This window comes from Apteryx mantelli, chromosome 2 (genome assembly GCF_036417845.1).
Source record: "Apteryx mantelli isolate bAptMan1 chromosome 2, bAptMan1.hap1, whole genome shotgun sequence".
Classification (NCBI taxonomy): domain Eukaryota; kingdom Metazoa; phylum Chordata; class Aves; order Apterygiformes; family Apterygidae; genus Apteryx; species Apteryx mantelli.
In genome coordinates, this window is record NC_089979.1 from 104,980,335 (window position 1) to 105,003,813 (window position 23,479).

General features: G+C 42.8%; 1 protein-coding gene across 3 annotated transcripts in view; it reads right to left on the reverse strand.

Moving 5' to 3' along the window:
- The window catches only part of VWC2 (von Willebrand factor C domain containing 2), a 59,611-nt gene extending 37,648 nt beyond the window's left edge, over window positions 1-21,963 (reverse strand). For 2 of the 3 annotated variants that reach the window (XM_067292429.1, XM_067292431.1), the window contains exons 1-3: window positions 21,857-21,963; window positions 19,993-20,774; window positions 12,763-12,892 (exon numbers count right to left, since the gene is read on the reverse strand). In XM_067292429.1, coding sequence (XP_067148530.1) covers window positions 12,763-12,892; window positions 19,993-20,706 — 844 coding nt within the window. In that variant the 5' untranslated portion in view covers window positions 20,707-20,774; window positions 21,857-21,963. The remainder of the gene's footprint in view (window positions 1-12,762; window positions 12,893-19,992; window positions 20,775-21,856) is intronic. The other variant, XM_067292430.1, reaches the window with a different exon arrangement.
- Window positions 21,964-23,479: the final 1,516 nt, after the last annotated feature.

Sequence of the window (23,479 nt, forward strand, 5' to 3'; positions counted from 1 at the left end):
TGGGGGGGGAAAAAGTGAGAGAGTGATGGTCACCAACCACCGCAGGGTAGCCTTTCAAGAGGGAGTTTCAAGTGGGAAGTGCTTTCACAGGGCATGCTGTTTGGTGAGCCCCTGTAGCATGTTTTATATATATATATATATATATATATATATATATAAAAAATATATATATATGTATGAGTGTGTGCATGCATATATACATACACACACATATATACATACACAAATATGTATGTATATATGTACACATACACACACACTCATCCTGTATGCTGCATTAACCCAGTCTTGGTTTTGGCAGTCGAAGCTGCCAACCCCTCTTTATTCAAATGAAATATTACTTTGCCCCTTATGTGTAAGGAAACCCCATTGACCCCTTCAGTCAAGACTCTGGCAAGACCTTTAGAGTACACACATGAGGTCAAACTTCTTTCCTAAGGGAACTAAAGATGGACTGGGGCTACATCCCTTGGACAGATTTTCTTCCAGGAGCACAGCCTAAGGACACCAGGGCTGCCTACAACCTGGATGCTTCACCAGGAGGCCAGAAACCCACCAGCTGGACCTCAAAGGGTAAGAAGGACCTTTGGGACTAACCCCAATGCCAGGTAAATGTGGGTGCACTTTATGTCACCTGAAACTATGAAGTTTGCCTTTGCATTGTCTGAATTTTGTAATCTATATATTTCATTTACACTATCATAATTTGTGTTAAGGGAGATTTTCATGTACTGCCAGCTGTTCATCGGGAGTATTTGGCTCCAGTAGCAGTTCTCAAAATCAGAGTCCAGAAAACCTCTCCTGCTCAGGGACCCAAAACCTGCTTCAAGGACTATAAAGGTTTCCAGATTGCTCCGCCACACAGCCACTCCACAGCTGCTGTATCACAGAGATGTTCATGAAAAATGTTTTCCAGTGCACAGTTTTTGCCAGGCGATAGCACAGCCAGTAGCATGGCAAGGGGCAGAGAGTCAGCGCCCTAAGCTGAGGGAGTTCGTACCCCAACACACTAGAGCCAAAACTGAATCATTTACACACATACACAAACACCCACACACATATATTTAAAGATAACTGAAATTACTCTCCTGTAATTTTCACTGGAAGGAATCAGCTATCTGATCTGATATCCTTAACTAAAAAAACAAAATAAAACAACCTCCCCACTCCAAGCCCAAGAACAAAAAAAAACCCACCCTAAAGATGTGGAACTAAAAAGCCCTCTCACGCTGACAAATATATTACCTTCCCATAATGAAAACTGCACAATGGATGAAACTCTGCCACTGAAGCCAGCAAGAACACCAAGATCATGGGTATCTGTCACCGCCACAGGCATGCACATGTGACACCCCAATTCTGTGCTGGCAAGCGAGCCAAGCAGGGCTCGGCAATGCGCAGACAAACCGTGCTGCCCCGAGCCGTGGGACCTTGGGGCTCTTCTGCGTTTCAGCAGCTTACCTGATCGTGGCAGAGCAGGACAGCCAGACAAGAAGGAAGACGTACCTTATTCAAACACTCAGATCAAAACACCACCTGTGTTTTGATTTAATGTTGAGGCTACACACTAGGCAATGAGATTTACTTACATATTTCAGCTGTATGTGTGAGTGCTTATCGACATATAGGTGTTATTAGAAATAAATATATATGGAAAGAGAGAGATAGAGTGAGAGGCTAAATAACGGGTGCAGAGTTACCTGTAAGAGGTCATAATCAGTGCCTAGCTTAGACCTCAGCATCAGCATGAGCTGGTCCTCAAAACAATCATTCACATGCTGGTGGCTGTCAAACCACCATCTAATCCATTCATTAGCAATATATCAGGATAGCAAGCTGCCATGGCAGGAAAATAATTAGCGTTCCATTGTGTGGCGGCACATTTCTCCACTGCATTGACATAACAAATAACTCTATAAACTGGTATGATTTATTTGCTTATTAGGCCTCTTTTCTCAGCTTCTTCAATCTTCAGCTGATTGTTTTAAACATGCAAAAACTACAGAGGCCCTTTTGACCAATCACAGCAATGTCAGACAGCACAGAGAGCTAGTACACAAGCAATCTATGGGTGATCTATCTTTAGGTTATTTAAATAAAGTTTGATAGAATAGTTGAAAGCAGAACATGCCAAAAGGCATCCTCATTTCCTCATTATCTCTTTTTCTGTCATCTGCAGGTACTGAGTAACTTGAAAGCGTTATTTTACATGGTAGTGCTGTGTCCCAGCACACCCCAAAATGACAATGCAATAGGCACGCAGGAAGAAGATTCCTCCTGTATTAAAGATTTCCTTATAAAATATATTTTTTGCCTTAACAAGAACATATGTATACTTCAAGGGTTTATTTGGCTGGGCTCAAGACAAGGCAGCCTAATCATTTTTCTGGAAAGTACTTTAAAAAGAAACAGTTCAAAATCAAAATTCTAAGATGTGGACAGTATGAAATTTGATGTTAATGTTCTGATAATGCAAAAAAAGAACTCCTATATGCAAGTTTTTGCCAGACTCTAGACTCTGCAACATGTGGGTTGATATCTTTCAGGTATTTTCACTGTAGTTAGATTAAGGCCGATATTTTATTCCTCCTACCAAGGATCCGATCTTTATTTAATTCCAGGAAAATGTGTATTGGTACTATCTTGTGCAGTGTGTTACATGGCTTAATTACATGGTGTATTAAAAACTTTATTATGTATAAAGCCTTTTGATTTTCTTTCATTCTCCCTTGATAAGTGTGGGGAAGCTTTTTATTGGTGCTATCCTACCACTGTCCTTCCCCTACTTCCCCCAATAAAACTATTAATCATATGGGTTTTAATTCATGTGCTGTCCAAACCAGAGACCTAATCTTTTCTCACAGGAGAGTATTTAGAAATGTTTGGAGATTTTTTGCTGCTCTTCTCTGTACTGCTGCAACCTTCTTTTGCTGAGTGCTCAGCAACCACAGAACATCATACAAATCAGGAGGGAGGAACCAGCCTTTCTATAAAAGCCTACTTCTAATAAATGCAAACCTATCTTAATGAAGCCTGACAGATGTTTACATAAAGAATTTCACAGTGATACTTAACCAAAACTGCTTGGCAGAAATCTTAACAAGAGGTCATCAAAATATCCAAGTGATTTCTTTCACTGCCTGACACAAGGTTATGCCGAATTTCATTAACCATTCTGTTGTGTTGTTACCTGTAAGATATCATTAACAGTCACTACTCTCTCTTGCTAGTCTATCTTTAATTGGACTCACTAACTGCATACCTCCCCCAAAATTGCCAAATTTAAGCAGTGACTTCCATTTTGAAGTCAAAAGTTGTAGAGGTGTTTAGACTAAGGGTTTTGGATGACACTATGAAAAAGGAATGGGAATTATTTTGGAGCATAAGTGGTAATATCTCTACTTTTTCCTGGGAAAAAGAAATTAACATCACAGTCTTGTGGAACTACCTTTGAAACGGGACATTACGTATTGTGAGCAAGTATTTCAAGCACAGGAAGCCTGGAAGGAATTGCTTGGATATAAATGTTCTTTATTCAGTGCTATTCACCAAATCTTATTTTGCATTCTGTTTGTTCTGTTTCCTTGCTGCTGCCTCCCCGGACAAATTCCACTGGAAAAAAAGAAAAAAAAATAGCCATACACGTTGGGTGAGCATGCAGTGAAAATACTCCTTCCCTGACTCTCGGTTGTTGAATAGGGATCGACTTATAAAGAGACTGCTTGCAAGTACATCAAAAAAAGGTGGCTGCTAGCCAGCAAATGGCAAAATGTTGCAAGTGTGGGAAGACATGGAGAACAGGGTTCTAGAGGAGAAAAATACTGATCATCCCCAAGGCTGTTAGGGAAGCTGGATTTACGCATGGAACTTTTAATCGTTCTGAACTTGCTCCCATCCAAGGACCACTCTCATAGAAAAGGACAGACAGAGCTGTAGAGTCAGCAGAAAAATGGAACATTTGGAAGAAAGTGATCTTTTTCAGTAGGAAGTCATTCCTCTAATGAAAACTTAAATAGCACCAGTGTAGGCAGCAAGAAAACACTAGAGGGTTTTCCGAGATGAAAACAGCAGTCAAAGTTTTTGGTTGCCTATCATCTTTGGAACGCTAATCATTTTGATAACTAAGCTGGTGAAGGTAAGGAATTATTTAAAAATTGTTACTTTCTTTCTTTTTTTCTTTTTTAATCACAGCTGTACAGCTGAACATGCTCAAAGAAGCAAAACTGCATGGATAATTACTCTCATGGAAGCAATCCAAAGGTTCACAAAGGGAAGGCTGTTTCCAACCTAAAAATCAAGGTCTTCAATTAGGAAAGCATTTGAGACTCCAGCTGATAAGGGTGTTTGACCTGCTGGGCAAAGGTAATCATCAGGGACTTACTTCAGGACTCTAACATCACAAACTATACGGGGGGTCCCCAGTTCAGTAATTTGAAATGGTAAGACATTACTTACAGGGAAAACAATAAGAAAAGCATTAACAAGCATTGCAATTTTACAAACATTAACCAAAATACTAGAGGCTTTTAGCTTCTCCCCTAAGCACCTGCTCCTGCATAATCCCTTTCCAGATACACACGTAGACATACAAGTCAGGCCCTGGTTCAATTAATGTCAGGAAAGGGACCAAGTTTTGTTAGTCTTTATCAAATCTGTACCTCATGTACAAATACAGTTTGAACAGGATTGGAAGAAAACTTCCAAGTTGGCTGTCACAAGCAAGTCTTCATGGCTCATTTAGCAAGATAAGAAATCCCAAAGAAGGGGGAGTTATAACGAGATTAGCTAGAACTCGCATTAACAGCACTGTGCTGCATGCATCCCGGCTGCAGAACGTGAGCCACACAACAGCAAAGCGCTAAGGAGAGAAGTTTGGAAACTTTAGTTTAAAGAAAGCAGCCAACTCCCTGCTTCCGGCAGTCAGCAAGTCACCTGAATCAACCCACCTCTTCCCTCACCCCTAAACCTTAGCTTCCTGTGAAAAATAAGCGCTTAGAAGTAAAACAACACTGCACTTAAAAGGAGATTGTGAGTATATCACTTATTATCAGAGGGATGCATTGCCACATTATTAACATATACCTCAACACTTACCTATAAGCCGCCTCCTCCCCTCAAAGTCAGGCAAATTCCTAGATAACTGATTTAACATAATAAAATAGCAATGAAGAAGACAAAAGAATACAAAAGCTAATATACAAAGTATACGTCTTCATTGTTCCATTTAATCGCACTGCAAAATACTAATCAGACGTACTTCTTCTATTACTTTTGTTGTTATAGCACCTAAAGACCCCGATCATTGCTATCGCTTCTATGTAAAACAGGATTATGTGCCAAGAATACAACTGATAGCTCATACGGACAGTTACTTGGCTCAGTTAATGTCAAATAATACATTAAGCTATGGTAACTAGATCTTGAGCCAGAGACAGTTTCAGGATCAATGAGGCCATAATTTAATCAAGTGGAAGTGTTCTACTGATACCCAATTTTATTCCATGGATACAGCATACCATAAGACACACACAGATATTTCATACCTTGGAATCATACACTCCTCCTAAACCTTTTGCACAATTTCAATTAGTGACATATACAAAATCCAAATAGACATCCAATAGCAAAAGAAGGGAGCAATTAATGCTGGGAATACTTTCTCTAATGAATAGCATAAAGAACAAGTCTGGCTGTTGGAAAACATTCATATTCATATCAATTCATATTAATGAATATTAATCATATTAATTTTCTAAACTTTTTTCAAACAGCAAAGAAAATGTACTAGAGGCAGTGTGTGAAGGGAGGTGCAATGTGAACTCCATTTATATAAAACTGCAATCCAAACTTCAGAAAAAAAATTTTTTTCTTCAAAAGAAATTTTTCATAGAAGAAACTGATGGCTTCATTTTGAGGAACACAGGTTAGCTGCTTCCCTGGAAAGCAAGCAAACCCCCAAATGGGTCTCTATGTAAAATGTGCAGTTACCAGGGAAGACAAATCAAGCAACAGCACATAGTTTACTGCAATACCCTGGTGGATATTAGCATAAAGGCGCTTTCCTGTCTGAACCAGGAGCAGCTCATAGGACTACATGGTATGGCAAATAAGTGAAATGGCTGTGGCAAGCAGCACAAGATACATCAGACTTTTTTTTTTTTTTTTTTGGTAACATGAAAATTGTCAGAAAAGTTATTCATTCTCCCGCACCTCGTTTTTCACACTCACCTGGGACTGGCACTGCTGTTCCACTGTTTGGGGCACATTATCATTTCCTTTTGCTTCAAGCCACAGTGGAGTGAGAGTATTTCTCCCCCCACCCCACAGGCAGTTGCCACGGAAGTGAGTGACACAGCAGCATTTAGCTTGATATACAAGCTAAACCCATAGCAGCAGGTAAGTGAAAAAAAACTGACCATAGAAGAAAAACTTCTCAGGCTCACTTGAAGCAACCAATAATGAGAAAATATGGCAAAGTGAATGCTGGAAAGTCTATAGGATACACTGCTTTTATATTTTAATAGGCTCTTCTATATTCTACATCCTCTTACCTAAGTATAAAACCACTACTTTAAATATTAAACACTAGTATAACCATTCTGATTGTCTTTTTGTGTCCAAGCAGAATGACAGGATGCTATATCCTCAGAGACTGATATTTCTATCTTTTGACAGCAGAACCCCCCAACTAAAAACTTAGCTGTTTCTTGGTTTAGAAAATAATAATAATAACAATTCTTTGTTCTGGTAACAGATCTGGGTCCAGGGTGACCAGATAATTTTGCCATATCTTCAGCCAGATCCCTCTCATCCTCTGATAGCTTTCTGTTATTAGATAATCATGAAGTCATCATAACATATGCACTGAAGAAATACCCTTAGAGGGAATAAAAACACATAGAGCTACCAAGGCAGTTCAGCATGGAAAGACCAAGTCACCCCTGGATCTTGTACGTGATCCACACATCTGTGTAAGCTGGAAATAGTACGGCCGAGGTACTTTGGGGACAAATTTTGCTCTGCCCACTTCAGGGTGGTAATCCATGTAAATTAAAACAGATTCTGATCTAAGAAGGGGGAAAAAAAAAATCCACAAACACAAAATGGCTCTGATTTCTGCACTGGAAGCCCATGTACGTTGTTTAGCCACCAGCTTTCCCAGAGTAAACAACAAATGAGAGAGGGAAGAGAAAAGATGGAGTAGGATTAAAGCAGTTCCTTGAATTAAGATGACATAGACTGAACTTGTTCTCTACTTCATTAACAGCAAAACAACAACAAAAATTACTATTAAGAGTTTATTGACTTCACCTATCAGATTTGGAAACCACTTTTAATGGCCATTGAAGCTGCTGGCCAAAAGGAACAAGTCTGATATATCTTTGTTTTCAGTAAGTAGCTGCCAAAATATCTGCTACAGCTTTTCACCTACCTGCATAGTCACTAGGTAATTTTAATCACATACAGCTGTTTATGCAACTTTAATGGTGTTTTTCCTACTGAAACATTAATATTTCCTGGTTAACAGTCTGCTAGTATAAATCATATTGAGAAGTACAGCCAATTAAAGCCGAAAGTTTGTGCACCTTTTGCTAAGTGGCTCTTGCACATAAAATCATGGAACAAATACTGTCCTCCACACACATTTAAATGCCTGAACTGTAGATCAGAACGAGCAAATCATGTTGGTGCACACAATATGGGTGGCACTGGGATTAGTCTGAAATGATGGCTTGTTCATTAGGTTTTTTTTTTTTAAATGAAAATTCATTTGTCAAAATGATGTTCTGTTTCAATCTTACAAACTGGACTTTCAATCATATAACGATTCCCGTATTTTACATCTAGAAGAGCCTGCTATGACCACCTGATTTGATACCTTGTTTAATGTAAGTTAGAGAATCACTCTCAGACTTTAAAAATTCTTCATCTTCTTTGTCATGTATTAATTGTCAGCTAAAGAATGACAAAACAGTATTTAAAACAAAAAGAGAGAGAGGGAAAGAGGAGAATCAAAGGCACGACTTATTTAAATCTCAGAGCAGCGAAATTCCTGATGTTTGCATCAGGAAACAGCAAATGGCTTGACCTCTATCAGGACAACATTACAATACATCCTCCATTGCTGAGACCGAGCCATACATTGTTGAGGGAATATTATATTTTAAATATATCGCAGAAGGACATTACATTTTACAGGTCAGATGCTCCAAGGTACTTGAGCGAAGCTGAGGCTACAGGGGGCAACAAAGACCCAGCGCAAGAGAGAGCTGTCGAGGTGCAGCTGCCTTTCATCTGCCTGAAATAAGCGCCCTATGCAAGGCACAGGAGGTCCCTCAGCCCATCACACCCTCTCTCCATCCCGATTTAGAGTGAGGACAGCTCACAGGGGCAACAGCACTGCCTGGACCTACGCATTTTTTATTTTTTTAAATCACCTTTCCCCCAACCCTGAGAGCATCTTCACACACCAGGAGCTCCTCGCCTGCCATTCAGAGCTATTCTCAAGTCATCTTATGCTTAAGCACACAGAAAATTGTACACTCAGAAACCAAAGTAGATTTCAGCTCATCCAACCCTGCAGTAAGGGAAAGCAAAGCATCTGCTGCTCACTCTCCCTGCTCAGAATAATCTGGTAGACCTGCACTTTACTAGCTGCAACCCTTTCACCATAGCGTGCAAGTATTTCAGTCATAAATATGAACCTAAATATGAAATGAGGCCCTCACTCATCCCACCTCTGACCACCACCTCCAGAGTAAATCTCCCCTTTTGTACCGTCAGTGAAAGCAGCCAGGACCCGCCCAGCACGCATTACAGGCCTGAGGACGGGTACGGGCTGCTGGGCACCAGCAGTCGTGTTTTAGATTGTGCAGCTCCAAGCACTAGGTGGGAGCTACCAGGCCCTTGGCAGATAGGAGACTTTCAGCTCTGCCTTCTGCAGACACAAAAATAACGCTATAACACACAAGCACCTACTCGCTAAGCATCAGCTGAGGAGACACCAGGATCCACTTCATTGCATCTGGGGCTATCTTTCAGCCATATAATGAAACAAAATCTCTGGGGGACTTTAGAACAAAGTGTTTTTTGGTCTAGCAACCATGCCTTCCCCTCCAGGCTCCATTTGGGCTATTGGTTTAATTTAATCCTCCTACAAACATACCTGCAAAAGCAGGGCCACGCTCAATCCCACTTGCTTCTTGGAGGCTGTGTGCTTCAAGCAAAAGCAGTGTTCAGCTGTATATGCCTATTAGAGCTCTTATACTGAAAACAGAAGTGGAACAGACAACTAAGGTAATTTAATTTATAGAGATAATTCACTCTCAGTATTGACCCCCCCCCCCAAACGAATCAGTAGTGACAAATGCCCAACATTTTTCTAATGAAAAGGGAACCCTATGCTTCTCATATTTACTCTTCCCTCACTACTCTGCACAGTACTAATGTTTGCACCTGATTCTGAGCTTACTGAAACTGCTGTGAATAAGTAACTGCACTGCTAGTACTGTAAAGCAGGAAGAAGATCAGGATGGGGCTCCTCTTACTTAATGCAGCTCTCCAAAGGCAGATTTAAGTTTTTGGAGGTTTTTCCTTGCTGTCGATAACCTAAAGGATGAGGCTCAACATTTCAACCCGCACAAGAAGAAAGCCCCTCTTCCATTCCCCTCTGTCCCCACTTTGCTCCCTTGCAGTGCATATACACAAAATAAAAACAAAACAGCTCCCGCAGTGGTAGTGACTTGAGATATAGAAAGCAGACAGCCCCCCATGCCCAAGGTTCTCTCCACGAGCTGGCACCTTGTATGCTTTTTGTAAGTCATTTTTCAGAACAGATACTTCTTTAAAGTATTCCCTGTCCACAAAGAGGAAAATAACATCTTTTGCTTGAAATCAGTGATCCACAGCTATAATAATATCTAAGCTCTTTCCTGACAGACAGGATGGGATATAGAAGATTATTACATTTTACATGTCAGCCTTTGTTCTTCCCTCTGCAGCAAGCTTTCCATTCACTTGCTCTTACCATGTTCAAAATAAGAAGCGTGCACCTATACACGTGCACACTTGCGTAAACCTGATGCGCAGTTACCTGTCCATCCCTCATTTGAATGGCTGCCAGTATTTTTGCGGAATCAGGTTAAAGTTGTCAACTATCCCCCCTCCTTTCCACAAAGCATAACATAGTGTCTCATACCTGCCAAATGACTGAATTTATCCACTGCTAATGACAACAGACCTGCACTAGATTTCCTGCACGATTTTTAATCAGGCATTTGAATGTGGTGCTACTAGTGATGGACGTAGCTCTGACTCTCTTGGTTCACTGCCAACAATTTATAGGCCAGGGAAGCTGGGAAAGTGCTGCGTGTTATGGAGAGCCACGAATGGGAGGGAAATCAGAGTTTTGATTTTGTGCATTTTTAAAGCACAAATTCTAGTAAATGTACAGAACCCAACTTCAGCTCCTACATCTCCTTGTTCTATCGCTCAGAGGACAGATAATTTCAACACAAATGGCAGGATGCAGAGTGTGAAAACATTCATCTCACTTGTATGCTTTCAACCGTTCCCCCCACAAAGCTGGCTCCACCTTTTCCGCCATCAGATTTTGTGGCTATGCTCTTTTGGTTTAGTAACATGATGTCGTTGGTGTCATTCACTGCTATGATCAACCTTGAAGCACAATATTATGATTGTTTCCCCGACTCGCATTCACAGCACATTTGTTCCCATAGGCTTGAATATGACAAGGTGAGGCAGGCAAGGTTTGCCTTCTCAAGAGGTTTTTGCTCCAGTCTAATTGAAAACATTCACCAATTCACTGAAATTCTTTACAAAAGGTAGTACATGTCCCATACTTTAAAATAAGCTCCGAAAGCAAATAGCCTAATATTTTTTAAACCAGTTCCCCAGGTTCCTTGGGAATGTATTTATGATACTGCATCAAAGCTGCTGAACCAGAAAAGCCCAGCCTCTTTTGAACTATCTTGTTTTTGTTGTTCTTGTTAATGGCTTTTTTTCTTGTCTAAAAGCTAACAAGGAAAACCACTCTTGGTTCTCTGACATGCACAGAAGTGACAGGACAGCTCCCTGCAAAGCTCTGGTCACCTTGGCTGGAAACCGGGTCAGCGATGCCAGAGTACCAAAGCAATATGCAATTAATATTGGGGATTCAGATGCTGAGGAAAAGAAAGCCCTTTTCTTGCAGGGAGACCTCAAGGAATTCAGCTTTTGTGCTCTGAGAGTGAGCAGCCTGGTTGCAACTAAAGCATGTTTGTGTATGATTTTTGAAACAGGCCCCATCTCTGGGAAATAAGTCAGGGACTGTGTGTGAGCAGCCCAGCCAAGCCCCATGCTGTCGTAGGAGCTTAATTCAAAGGCAAGCTACCGCCGGAGAATGGCCACCAGCATGCTGTGCTGCTGTTTGCGGGAGAACGCAAACTGACGAGAAAGTCAATATTGCTCCAACAATGTTAACACCTCTGGAGAAACTCAGCAGGAAAGACTATGTGGGCTTAATGCATTATGCTTGTAACTCAGTCCCTGAGACTCCTTTCGTGCCGTGAGTTGCCCTGTCCTGGGGAGCTGCAGCAGAGCACGGTGCACACGGGAAGCAAATGTCCTTGTGAGCGTGCCAGAAGGCCCCTTGGGACAACCAATGCTAAAGGACCCTCCGAACTGGCTAGTTATCACACCACCAACTCCCAAATCCTGCCTGTCTCAGCAACTGTCCCTCAACACCTCAAAAAAGGCCCGATCCCATCTCCAAAAGAAGAGCGCCTTTAAGCTGTACAGCCAAGAACAAATTCCTCCAGGGTTCTAACAACCAGCTAAGGCATGTGAAGCAATTACTTTTATATCCATACAAATGAAACTCCCCCAATGCAATTAACTATCCCTTATCATCTACCATTGAATTTGTGGAAAGCATATGCTATACACTCTCTCCTCCTCTAGCTTTTCCACAATTTTAATCAGTTTGTTTTAGCTAACGTAATGGAACCTACCTATTCTAGAGAAATAATATATGGCTGAAAATTATCTGAATAATTTTAAATGTCTTTTTTCATTTTAAATATAATTTCATTTGAGATTTTGCAGCTTTCATTTCTATTAATAAATTATCATTTCTTCTTTATAAGTGATGAGCTAGTGTGTCATGTAATTTTTTCTTCTAAATAGACCAAGACTTTGATCTAATGCAAGTCCTTGCTGGGAGTAGAGAGTCTTTCTGTCTAATTTAGTTATGAAAAATATTCAATTAAACTGGGAAGTTGAATTCATTTAGTTATGAAAATTAAAGTTCAATAAGGTACATTTGAATTGCCTCGGAAAAAAAAAAAAAGAGAGAAGAATCTCTGAAAAGGGAACAAATAAGAAGGGAGAACAAAAGTAACTTTTACTGTTCACATTGAAAGATGGATAACATGAAGAGCCTGTGTTTCTTCTAGTGTGGCTATATAAAACACACTCACGCTGACTTTAGGCAGAATTTACATCCAGAAGCCATGTGAATATCTGGTATTAATACTCTAGTTGATACCTGGATAACAAAAATCCTTGCAAGTCATAATCAAGTCCACTCCAGTCAAGGAAAGAACTGACTCCTCACACTGGAAAGATACCACCCACATACAACACTTCCCCATCTCTGCTGGAGGTAAAGGGAAATATTTGAAATTATTTTTGAAAGAGGGAACAGCGCAATTTGGATCTCTCGGCAAGAAACCCCCTTTAAATTTTGCAGCAATCACTTACCATTTTTGCAGATAGGACAACACTGATCGGGTTCGTATACTGGATCCACACATTCAGTCTGGGGACAAGCTGACACAGTGCACAGCACTTCACCATTGGCTTCACAGTGACATTTCTCACACGGAGAAACCTGAAACACAAATCCATTTATCTTTTAATTCTTCCACTTAATATTCTCCTAAACTATGCAGTCTCTTACTTCCTATCTGCATTGTTCTTTCCTTTATCTCTTTTTTTTCCCCTCCCCTGTTAAAACAAATGCTTTTTGTGGTTTGCATAATGCAGAGAACGAGGCTGCTCCTGCAAAGTTAGAGCACTGCAGCAGAATAAGCCACAGCTTCTGCTCTAAATCTGTGTCCCACATGCAAATGTGAAAGGGATTTTGGGAACAAGAACTTCAGGTTTTTAAGTAAATAAAGTAAAAGCCTCCCTACCCCATATCAGTGAAATTCCAGCAAAATAAGTTCATAATTTAACCTAAGTTTGATTTAATCTATTGGAGGTTCAAAAAGTAATCCAGCAAATAAATCTTATGTTAAAAAAAAAGGAGAAATTTTGCTACATGAAATGTGAAACTTCTTTTAATGGAAACCTGTATTGCTATTTTTCCAGATGGAGAGCTTTTTGATAACAGGAAGTTGCATTTTATTGAAAATGATCATTTTCTTGGGCAAGTCTGGGAAAAGTTCTTGTGAATTCAGGTATTTCCATAAGTTAGCAGTATTTGATTGTTTTTTTTTTTAATTATTTGAAACTTTTCAGAAAAGAAACTGAAATCTAAAGAACAAGGATGAAGCAATAAGAACAGGATCATGCTTTTTATTCTACTGAAATTTTACTGGTTTAGAAAAGCTCTGTAGAACAGCAGAGCCATGATAATTACTTAACCAACTTACTCCAATAAAATTCATTTCAAACAAAACAGAATCAAGGCCCTATTTAGGACTGAAAGGACTGGTAAAGCTCTGTATTTGCTACATGTCCAGTTCCAGTTGTCCTCTTCAGTGCTCATGCCTAGGCCCCACATGCTGCATCTCTGGTGGCTTTGCACCACACAAGGAGGGGGAGGGAGAGGGAAGCAAAGGGGCTAAAGATGGATAAATGCTATACTGTAAAGCTCATTGCTGCGCTCCAAAAACACACTAGTATTCATGCTCAGAGCAGAGGAAGAAAGTGTGGTTGAATCTTATTACTAGCAATCCTTTAAATTTATAATCTGTGCAGATTCTAGGTTTTGGAATAACCATTTATTCCATGCACCTGTTGCCATTCCAGATTCCAGCTGATGCCAGACAAGCCATTTTCCATATTTCTCCAACAACATAAGCAGAATAACCCCTAATCCAGAACAATTTCTTCTCAGCAAAGAATCATTCAGACCTCTAACTTTCAGGTCATCTGGCTCCTTTTCCCTATTTCTTAGGCAGCCTGGCACATCATTTGCTTGTGTCCGTGCTCTGTTTGCTTGCCTCTCTTGCATCCTCCTCACTTTCGAAGTTCAAAAGTGCTGCTCCTTGCACCGTGTTATCTCCAGCTAAGTGCTCACCGGGGCTTTGACACTTGTCTTCCCACCTTCCAGCACTGTCCCTTGCTTATGCACTCATGTATTTCCTCCAGCCTTCCCCTCTGCTCAGAAAGCCTAAATAGGGTCTTTGCTGTGCTGCTTTCTGCTTTTATTACTCCTTTATTTCAGACCTCCTTTGCTAGCTAGTCACTTCCAGTTCTCTCTTATTTTACTCTCTCCCTAGGATAAGAATACCCCATACATGATAAAATGCTACAAGGAGGCGCACAGCCCAATACTGCAGTTCTTTGTGGCAGGCTTTGGGACAACAACTTTGTCTTGTAATTATTTATAAACTGCCACATTCACTTGCAGAGCTGTAGTCACAGCGGATAAGATTTCTGACCCAATTTTCAGTCAAGAGGCTCAGATATTCCAGGTAACCACTGAAGCTGCATGCGAAATTTTGAGTGCTTGAGAAAATTGGAGCTCCTAACTATTTGCAAGTCACTACTAAGAACCCTTTCCTCTGGAGTTATACGTGCAAACAATACTTACTGAATTATGAAAACATGCCCTTTTGGTTTTGTTTGTTTTTTAAAGAATTCTACTTGATCAATGAGGTCCTACTAGACCTCATTCCAATGATCAGGCTCAACAAGGCAAATATACTGCTTTCAGTTTGTTTCAATACTTGTTGCCATTGCTTGAAAAACAGCTTGCAAGAACAAGCCCAGTAAGTACAACAGATACTCCCTCTCCCACAACTCCACTTAGTGGCTGTGCAGCTTAATATAAAAAGTGATGTAAAAACTAGGATATCTAATGATAATCAGGAAACAAGGCAGCACACAGATGTTAGGAATAACATCCCTCATCTGTAATATTTAAACATATTCTAATTAAGTAGCTTGTTTACTAGAATTACAGATTCAACAGAAGCCTAAAATGCCTAGAATGAGAAGCCTTAAAAAAAAAAAAAAAAGGCATTGAAAGTCCTGTGAAATGAGAGACACAACTAATCTAATTTTGATTTAATAATGATGATTCATAATGATGCATTTCCTTCTTATATAGCATACACACTTGAAGTCTACATCTTTCACCAACTGAATACACTGCTAATGTGATATTGTAACAGCAGGGTCACAGAAACTCCTCCTGGGTAACAGAGCATGGGATTTTCCAGGGGAGTACACCTGTGAAGCGCACCTTTAGGAAGTGCTGTCGTGTCAGGCACTGCTTTGTTCAGTTTTTCTCTTACTGGGCGAAAAAAATGTTCTCCTCTAACCTGACTGCCCCAGAGGGTTGTGTTGGCTGTAGGAAGAGCTGCTTGCCATTCTCTGCCACTCCTTCATCCCAAGGTGCCTCCTCCCATCATTTAGGGGCATAGTTCCACGCAGAGCTACACTTGGTGTGGCCACTTCACACATGAGTCCAAGGGAAACGTGCAGGAAAAGCCACCAACCACAACAGTACCCCTTCCCAGGCATGTGCTGCAACCAAAGAGCTGATTCTGATCCTCCGAAATTCACCGTTTCTCTACTTCTTTTCTCCAATTTTACAATGCAGCTTTTTACATCTGAGAGTGCTCTTGTGGGTTACTAAAACTGGTGTGACGATATGCACAACCCACCAATATGAGTAATGGCAGTAGAATCGAGCAAGTTCTGTATGTGCTTGTTTTTATAAAGCTCTTTTCATGCATGTAAGTGAAGCACAGTGGCTGCTAAAATGGTACCAGTGTCAACACTTATCTGTGTCTTTCTGGACTAAATGATAACGCATTGCTTTTAACAGATCATCAAGCTGCAGCAGGAACTGTAGAAAAACACCACTTCTTTCCTCATCTTAATGGCACCTTAACACTTGGAGGCATAATCATCGCTGAAGAGACAATAAGGCAGGGTATATAAAACAACAGTTAAATAAATCAGAATGAAAAGTCACCTTTGGACCTTCATTTCCTCTCCTCTGCTCCTGAAGGCCAGCCAACACGATGAACATCTCATGGGTTTGTTTGGGGAACAACTGGTCTAACACAATTCTCACTTCGCACATTTGACAGAGCCAGGCTGAACGGGAAAGAATAAGACCTATCAACCTCTCTCTAAAGCCTATTGATACCATGGCTCTGTAAAACCATGCAAGGTCAACAAGTTATCAACTATAGGTCAGCGGTAGTTCTGCCTATGCAAAAACTGAGCAAAGACAAGGAGAGGCACCGAAGCCTGAAGTATTCACCAGGCAGCCATAAAACCTGCAGAAAATGGTGTACAGATGGCAAAACCACAACTCCTTTAGAACTGTTTAAATGGAAGTTTATGAGCAGACGTATAAATGTTGCACTGTGGAGCTGCAGATGTGGTAAAAAGGCAAATGCACAAATGTAAACAGGTAGATTTCCCACTAGTGGTGCATGGAAAAAGTTATAGCTTGGTTTATCCAACTAGTATAAGCTGTCATAATTAAGATGTGACAAGTAATTTACACTGGTTGAAGTTGCAGTGCAAAGTATAATTTTAGCTTTCTCTTCCCACTTCTCACATGGCAAACATTAATTAAAAATAAAAATTAATCTATAAATAAAAAAGCCCATATAATCTATAACTGATTTCTTGAGCCTTGAAAAAGACTACATTTAAAAAAATTCAAAATCCTAAGCTGATTTGCTATTGCACTGGAATTTCTAGTAGTAGTTTCTTTCCACTTTCACCCCTCAGGAGCACATGAACAGGGCTAAGCTGACAAGAAATAAATGTATCAACTTTGTTTTCATTTCTCTATGCCTTCGAAGTATCACAGATATTTCAAAATCCAGTCGGGTTTGTTGACTTCGGGGGGGGGGGAAGCAATAGTTTTCAAAAATTTAGGGTTTTCCTAAACAATACAATTAGTTGTTAGTCACCTCCAGTTACATTTTCACACAGTTCTGGAAATGATTTATGGCCCTTCCAAGGCTGTTACTTTTTAAGCCACCCTGCATTTTTAAATGACACTGTAAGATCAAAATACATCTAGTAGAGAATGTGCTCAGCACCCCTCAGCTCCAGTGCAGAATTCTATCCTGATTGCATTTTACCAGGTAAGGCTTTTACTCCCATTACCACCCATATGGATCCTGTGATCCCTTTGCCATATTGCATCCCAATACCTCCATCAGAGAAGAGTGGAGGCTGGTCCTTCCTCCCACATCTGTGTTTTTTTTTTTTCTCTCTCTGCATTGACATGCATGTGTTTTTTTAAAAAGGAAAAACACATGCATACACACACACAAACACACACACACACACACACACACACACACACACAGGCTGCAGGAAGAACTACAAGTCAAAGAAACACATCAAACCTCCCATTCCCTTGTAAACCCAGCTTCTGAGTTATCACTTGTTCCTGTTATGGACATTTTTTGGCATATCAAGCTATACACAAATTCTACTTAAGCAAAACCCTAAACTTGCATGCACACTTACACATAATGATTTGTAAAGACAATTTAACCTAAAAGTTAGGAGCTCATCTTTTTTTTCTCCCTTCAACGATGTCTGACACTGTTCCCCACAAAGAGTCGGTACGCATGCAGACACACAGGAGTAAAAAAAAAAAAAAAAAAAAAAAAAAAGATCACATCACTATCCACTTACAATTCCTCCCCTGACCTTAATCAAGAGGTAGCATATTAGCAACCCATAAGACAGTCAGCCTTAAACTTGCAAAACAGCCCTTGAAACTGCGCACGATTATTTACATTTGCGATTGCTCCCACTCAGCAGCAATCTGACGACACCTGTGCATTACTTCACCCGACATCTCAATTGATTGCAGTGGCGTGCGCGAACGCCTGTTTGCAGCCTCGTGCTCGCAATGCTGCAACCTGACCTGGAAACCAACTAAAAAAAAATCAAGGTCCTCACATGTCAAAATACATAGGCTGCAATTCCCCTGCCTAACTGCATCCGTAACTTTCCTTGTGCATCCTGAGCCTAAATCCATTCCCACTCGTATTTCCAATTCTGACTAACACAAAGCATCAGTGGGAAATGATGTTTTGTATAGAGAGGCATCAACAGAACTGCTAAAGCCACAATGGGGTTGAAAATACAGTTGAAAGCCAAAGTCTCTTCACAGCAACGTTTCTGTAAATACCACTGTTTAGCATTTCTTTTTTACCAAGGCTGCCAGCCATGCTGAAATACCTTTAACGTTTTATCCTCCTACTACACACTTAACACAATAAGGCATTTTAGATTTGCTTTACAGCCATTAATACAATAACACTGTATAAAGGCAGAGATATGGAAGGTTTTAGAGGAGCATGAATAAAGCACAGGGAGAAGTCTTTAAAAGTTTGATACTGAAACCTACAGACAACATGCACAGAAGCATCATTGTTTCAGTTGCCCTTCAGAATTAACTTTGCTGGAAAAGGAAGGATTTCACAATCCATCTCTGAAAAGGTCACACTGAGTACCACTGTTAAAAGCATCTCCTCTCTCTTTAAAGTAGAAAACTGCTGCCCTAAAGCTGAATGCATGCTTCAGGGTGACATGGGAAACGGGAGGCTGAGCCATTGCTCTCTGTCATGCTTTGAAAACCACTCATGTGCTCTACACATGGCTACCTAAGAGAGAGCACGGGCAAAATATTGTGATTTATTCTGAAGAGAGCAGTTCCACTCTTTTTTTTTTTTTTTTTTTTAAGAAGAAGAAGTTGAAGAATGTGGAAAGACATTTGGAATAGAAATAAGTTTCTAAGAACGCACAAATACCACAGAGAGCAGAGGTGGGAACTTATTTACAGCCTTAACAGTTTTTTCCTGCACCTTGAGAGGGGCTCAAGCTGCCAGACCTCTGAATTGGTTTTCCCACTCCCCTCAACCTATCCAGCTGTTAAAAATTCAGGCACGTTGCTATATGGGTTTTGATCCAGACCTGTATCTAACCGACATTCCCAAGCAAATTCTTAGAGCCTGCTTGCAGATCTCAGCTCTGATAAGATACTTAAATGGAAAAAGGCAAGATAAGCAATGGCAAAACCGGCCTCAACTCCAAAACTTTTCAGTGCACTGCAATGTACAAGTTGCATTTTCAATGATAATGACTTTGCATAATGGTGCTAAAAAGGCCCTACTCTAAAAGGATTTCTCTAAAGATAAAGCTGTATAGTATTTAAAGCATCACTGTAATCCAGACTGTGAACTATGCTCTTACTAAAAACAAGGCCCATAAGAAAGTATTACATAATCTTGACAGCCCAGTTTAAAGAGCCGAAAAGGAAAAGAGAGAAATGAGTCGTAGGAAAAAGGTTCTGGCACTGATAAATTGCTAGGAATAGAAAAATCAGCCCCCAAAACACTACTTGATCTATGCAAGGTGGAAGTTGCATAATTAACATAAGGTAAAATAAGGTAACAAATGTAGTGCTAGGAATTCCCATAACATCCCCATCAACACCAAGTAGCATCATTTCAAGTAACATTTTTTACTGTAAATACCAGAGGACTTAATAAAGACCAGCCCCCTCATTTTTAAATGTTACAGTATCACTGAACAAGAAAGGTCATGTTTAAGGGAAACATTTTACAGCAGTGCAGATGCAGTATTAATACAAAAAGTGAAAAGGGGGCGGGGGGAAGCCCCAAAACATGGAGAAAGCATTTCAAGAATGTAACATGGCTTTATATGGCAGAATAACCTGTGAAATTACTTTGTTTCCAACCTTACCATGAATTCCTCCAGGGTCTGGTAGGTTTTCCCACGAAACTCGCAGTAGTTCTTCCTCTCCTTGCACTGGGGGCAGCACTGTGTGGTGTCCACGTGGATGCAGCGCGGGTGCAGCCGGGGGCACTCGGGCTGGATGCACAGCGGCCCCTCTTCCGTGCACAGGCAGGGGCAGGCGGAGGGCCCCGGTGCAAACTTCTCCCCGATGGCGTACACAAAGCCGCTCTCGTCCACGCAGCCTTTGCCACGGTAGTCCGGGTAGGCATACTCCTCCGGGGGCTCGGAGGTGACACTGGCCACGGCCTCAGGCAGGGACGCATCTTCAGCCACCTGAGGTTCCTCAGCAGCGGTGTCCCTTTGCTCCTGCACTTGAATGCTCCCCAATTTACTGCTCATCCCCTGGCTATTCCAAGCCTGCTTTTGCTTAGTCCAAGACTCCTTGTTTGAGTAGTTCTTGTTTCCTTTGCTCTTCCAATCTCTGGCACCCTCCTCCCTCCCGCTCCTGCCGATTTCATTCATTTTCCCAGGGCCTGTCTGACCATCCCTTGTTGACGTGTGATCCCTCTTTTCCTGGCTGGCTTTTATCTCCTGTTTGTCTTGAGCCTTGGCCAGTTTTTGTACAGGTATGGTGGAGCTACAGAGGGCAACCATGAGGCAGCAGGTTACAAGGAGAGAACTGGAGAGAGCTCCAATTGCCATTGCAGTAGAGCTGGGCATCACCTACCGCATCCCACAGGGGACACTGCATTCACATCGGAGGGAATCGCTGCACAATGCCACGCTTCCTGCGAAGAGAGTGATTAGGCATGCTTCAGCCTGGGCACGGCTCCCCCCGCTCATCCACACCAGCGCAACATCTCAAACAATATGCAACCTGCCTCGGTAGTTTATGCAAAAGGCAAACAACAGCCTTGTGCTGCATCCCTCCTCTTTCTCCCCTGCTCTCTGAAGCCTTATAAATAGCAGGGCTCTGGGCACAGACCTGGGCTTCTTCAGCTCCGTAAAAGCGCTACACACAACTCTAGGGAGTTAGGATTTGCAACAGCAGGTGCATGCAAAAAGTCACAACATTTGGGGGTTATTATTCTTTCAAACGACACCACATGAAGAGGACGTATGCTAAACTAAACAGAGCTCCCTAAACCACAGTAGAGTCCAGAACAGAAATCAGACAGTTCAATCCTATGTGCTGACTGCACGCATGAGAGTTCTCCTTAACCTTTTATTCATTCTGAAGCGTGTTTTTTTTTAATACCTGCCAGCGAGCACATTTCTTTCTACAGACAAGTAATAGGATGCATATTAAAGTGAGCAGAGCAAAACTACATCTTTTCAGAACTACCTAAACAAGCACACACCGTGTCTTTCTTCCCACGTTTTAAAGGCAAAGCAGATCCATTAAGAGTTTCTGCGGCAGAGGCTTATTTAACCCAAATCCTCCACGACTTTAGCAGCAGCCTCAGCCGCTGACTTTAAAACACCGCGCGTTGCATAGGAAAATGCCCGAAACCACATACGCTACCCCAGCCGCGATAAGCAGAGGCGCTGCAGCCTCCCGAGGGCACAAGCCCACCTCTGAGGGGCCGCTGCTCGAAGCCATTTAAAAGCATCTCTCCCTCCCTGCCTGCCTCCCTCCCTGGCCCTGCCAGCGGCCGCAGCGAGGCCCCGCGCAGCGCCGCGCCGCCCTCCGCTCCGCGCCCCCCGACGGCGCCGGCGCCCGCGCGGGGAGCCAGGGCATCCCCGGCGCTGCCTGCCCAAACTTTCCGGCGGGCTGGGCCGCACCGCCCTCGCCCCCTCTCCCCCTGGGGGGGGGGGCTCAGCCCCCCTCCCCAACTCCCCCCCCCCGCGGGGCCGCCTCCCCCCCTACCTGCGTCGGAGCCGCCTCAGCCCCGCAGCCAGCTCGGGGCGGCGAGGCGCGCTCCCAGCCCGGCTCCCATCGCGGGGCTGCGGGCGGCAGCTTCTTGCTGCCCTTCCTCCTCCTCCTCCTCCTCCTCCTCCTGCGGAGCCCTGCCAGGCAAACGCACCGCCGCGGCCAGGGACCCAGCCCGCGGCCCCTGGTGAAAGGGGCGGGCTCCCGCCGCCGCCCCTCGCCCTCACATGGCTGCGGAGCGGCCCCGGGCCCGGGCGAGCCGCGGCGGGGCCAGCGCGCTCCTCCCGCCGCGCTGCGCGGCCGCGCTGCGCCCGCCGCCCGCAACGCTGCCGCTGCGCGGAGTCTGCGCGCCCGCCCACCCCCCGCGCAGCGCCGCCTCCGCACGCGAGGCGGCGGCGGCCCGCACTCACCTGGCACCCGGCGCGGCGGGGAAGGGCTCGGCGGGGCAGGGGCCGAGCAGACGCGGCAGGCTGAACCCTTCCTGGGGAAGAAAGTTAGGAGACAGAGGCGGGCATCGCTCCAGTGGGGTCCTGTAACGCTGGAAACTTTTGCTGGCGTGAGGGCGCCAGCTGGGGATGCCGACCGCGTACCCTTGCGGTATCAGCAAAGCGGCTCCGGGCCCCTGCGCTTAGACATCCACAAACGTCCTCCGAGGCTAATATAGGCGCTCTCTCTGTTACGTAACATATATACCAGCAAAGCAGCTTACCCTGTGTGTTACAGAGGGGCTTTTTCTCCCGAGAGGAAAACAGGTGGGTTGTCGGTACGGTGACATACACCTGCGTGGCCATAGCTGTAAACCAGCCCTAGTGCCCAGCTCGGGAGGCAGGCGGATGTGCTTGAGCGCCATCTCCTTTGGGCAGCGCAGAGGTGCCCGTCTCCGACTGTCCACAGCGCAACAACAAATTAGTTTACTTGGCTTTATTTAAGCCCGCCTCGCTCACCTTTCCTAGCAATGAAATGGTATACGATGTACCTGTTGAAATACTTATCCCAGTTTTTGAATGGTGGGACTAACACTTTTAGCTTTCATACGTTTTGATACAGAAAATAGGCAGAAAGGTCTGTTATAGCAATGATGGCTGAAACACAGTCAAACAGCACAGAAACACAAAAGAGAGGCTAGAACAAGATCCAGGTGCTTTTTTTCTGGAGCTGAGTAAGGGCTTGGAACCCAAAAGCCTTTTATTTTATTTTTTTTAAGCTGCATTAGCTGACCTATCAATATCATCATCTTCTGCAAAGTTTGCTTTGCAGATATTCCAGAACAGTCCCAGCTACAGTAATCCTTCAGCCACAGTAGGTCTTTAACTGGTCTGCTGTGACCTTCTCGTGGCTAGGGCTGTACTTCCCAAAGTACTTGGCACGGTAATTGAGATTTTCAGACTAGGTAAAATTTTTGGAAATGCTTTCATTAAAGTGGCAGCAGTGTGATATCAGTACTCAGGAGAACAGTGAGAACTGCTGGATACTGAGGAGTTTTCCGTGTTTCACTGTTAAGTACCTTCATGAGCAGCTGTTATTTGTGAAATCCCAGTCACTTAAACTCTAGTACCTGCATCCTCCTGTGCAGAACTCTTTTGGTTGCTCAGTTCTCACTATGAACATCTACAATTCTTG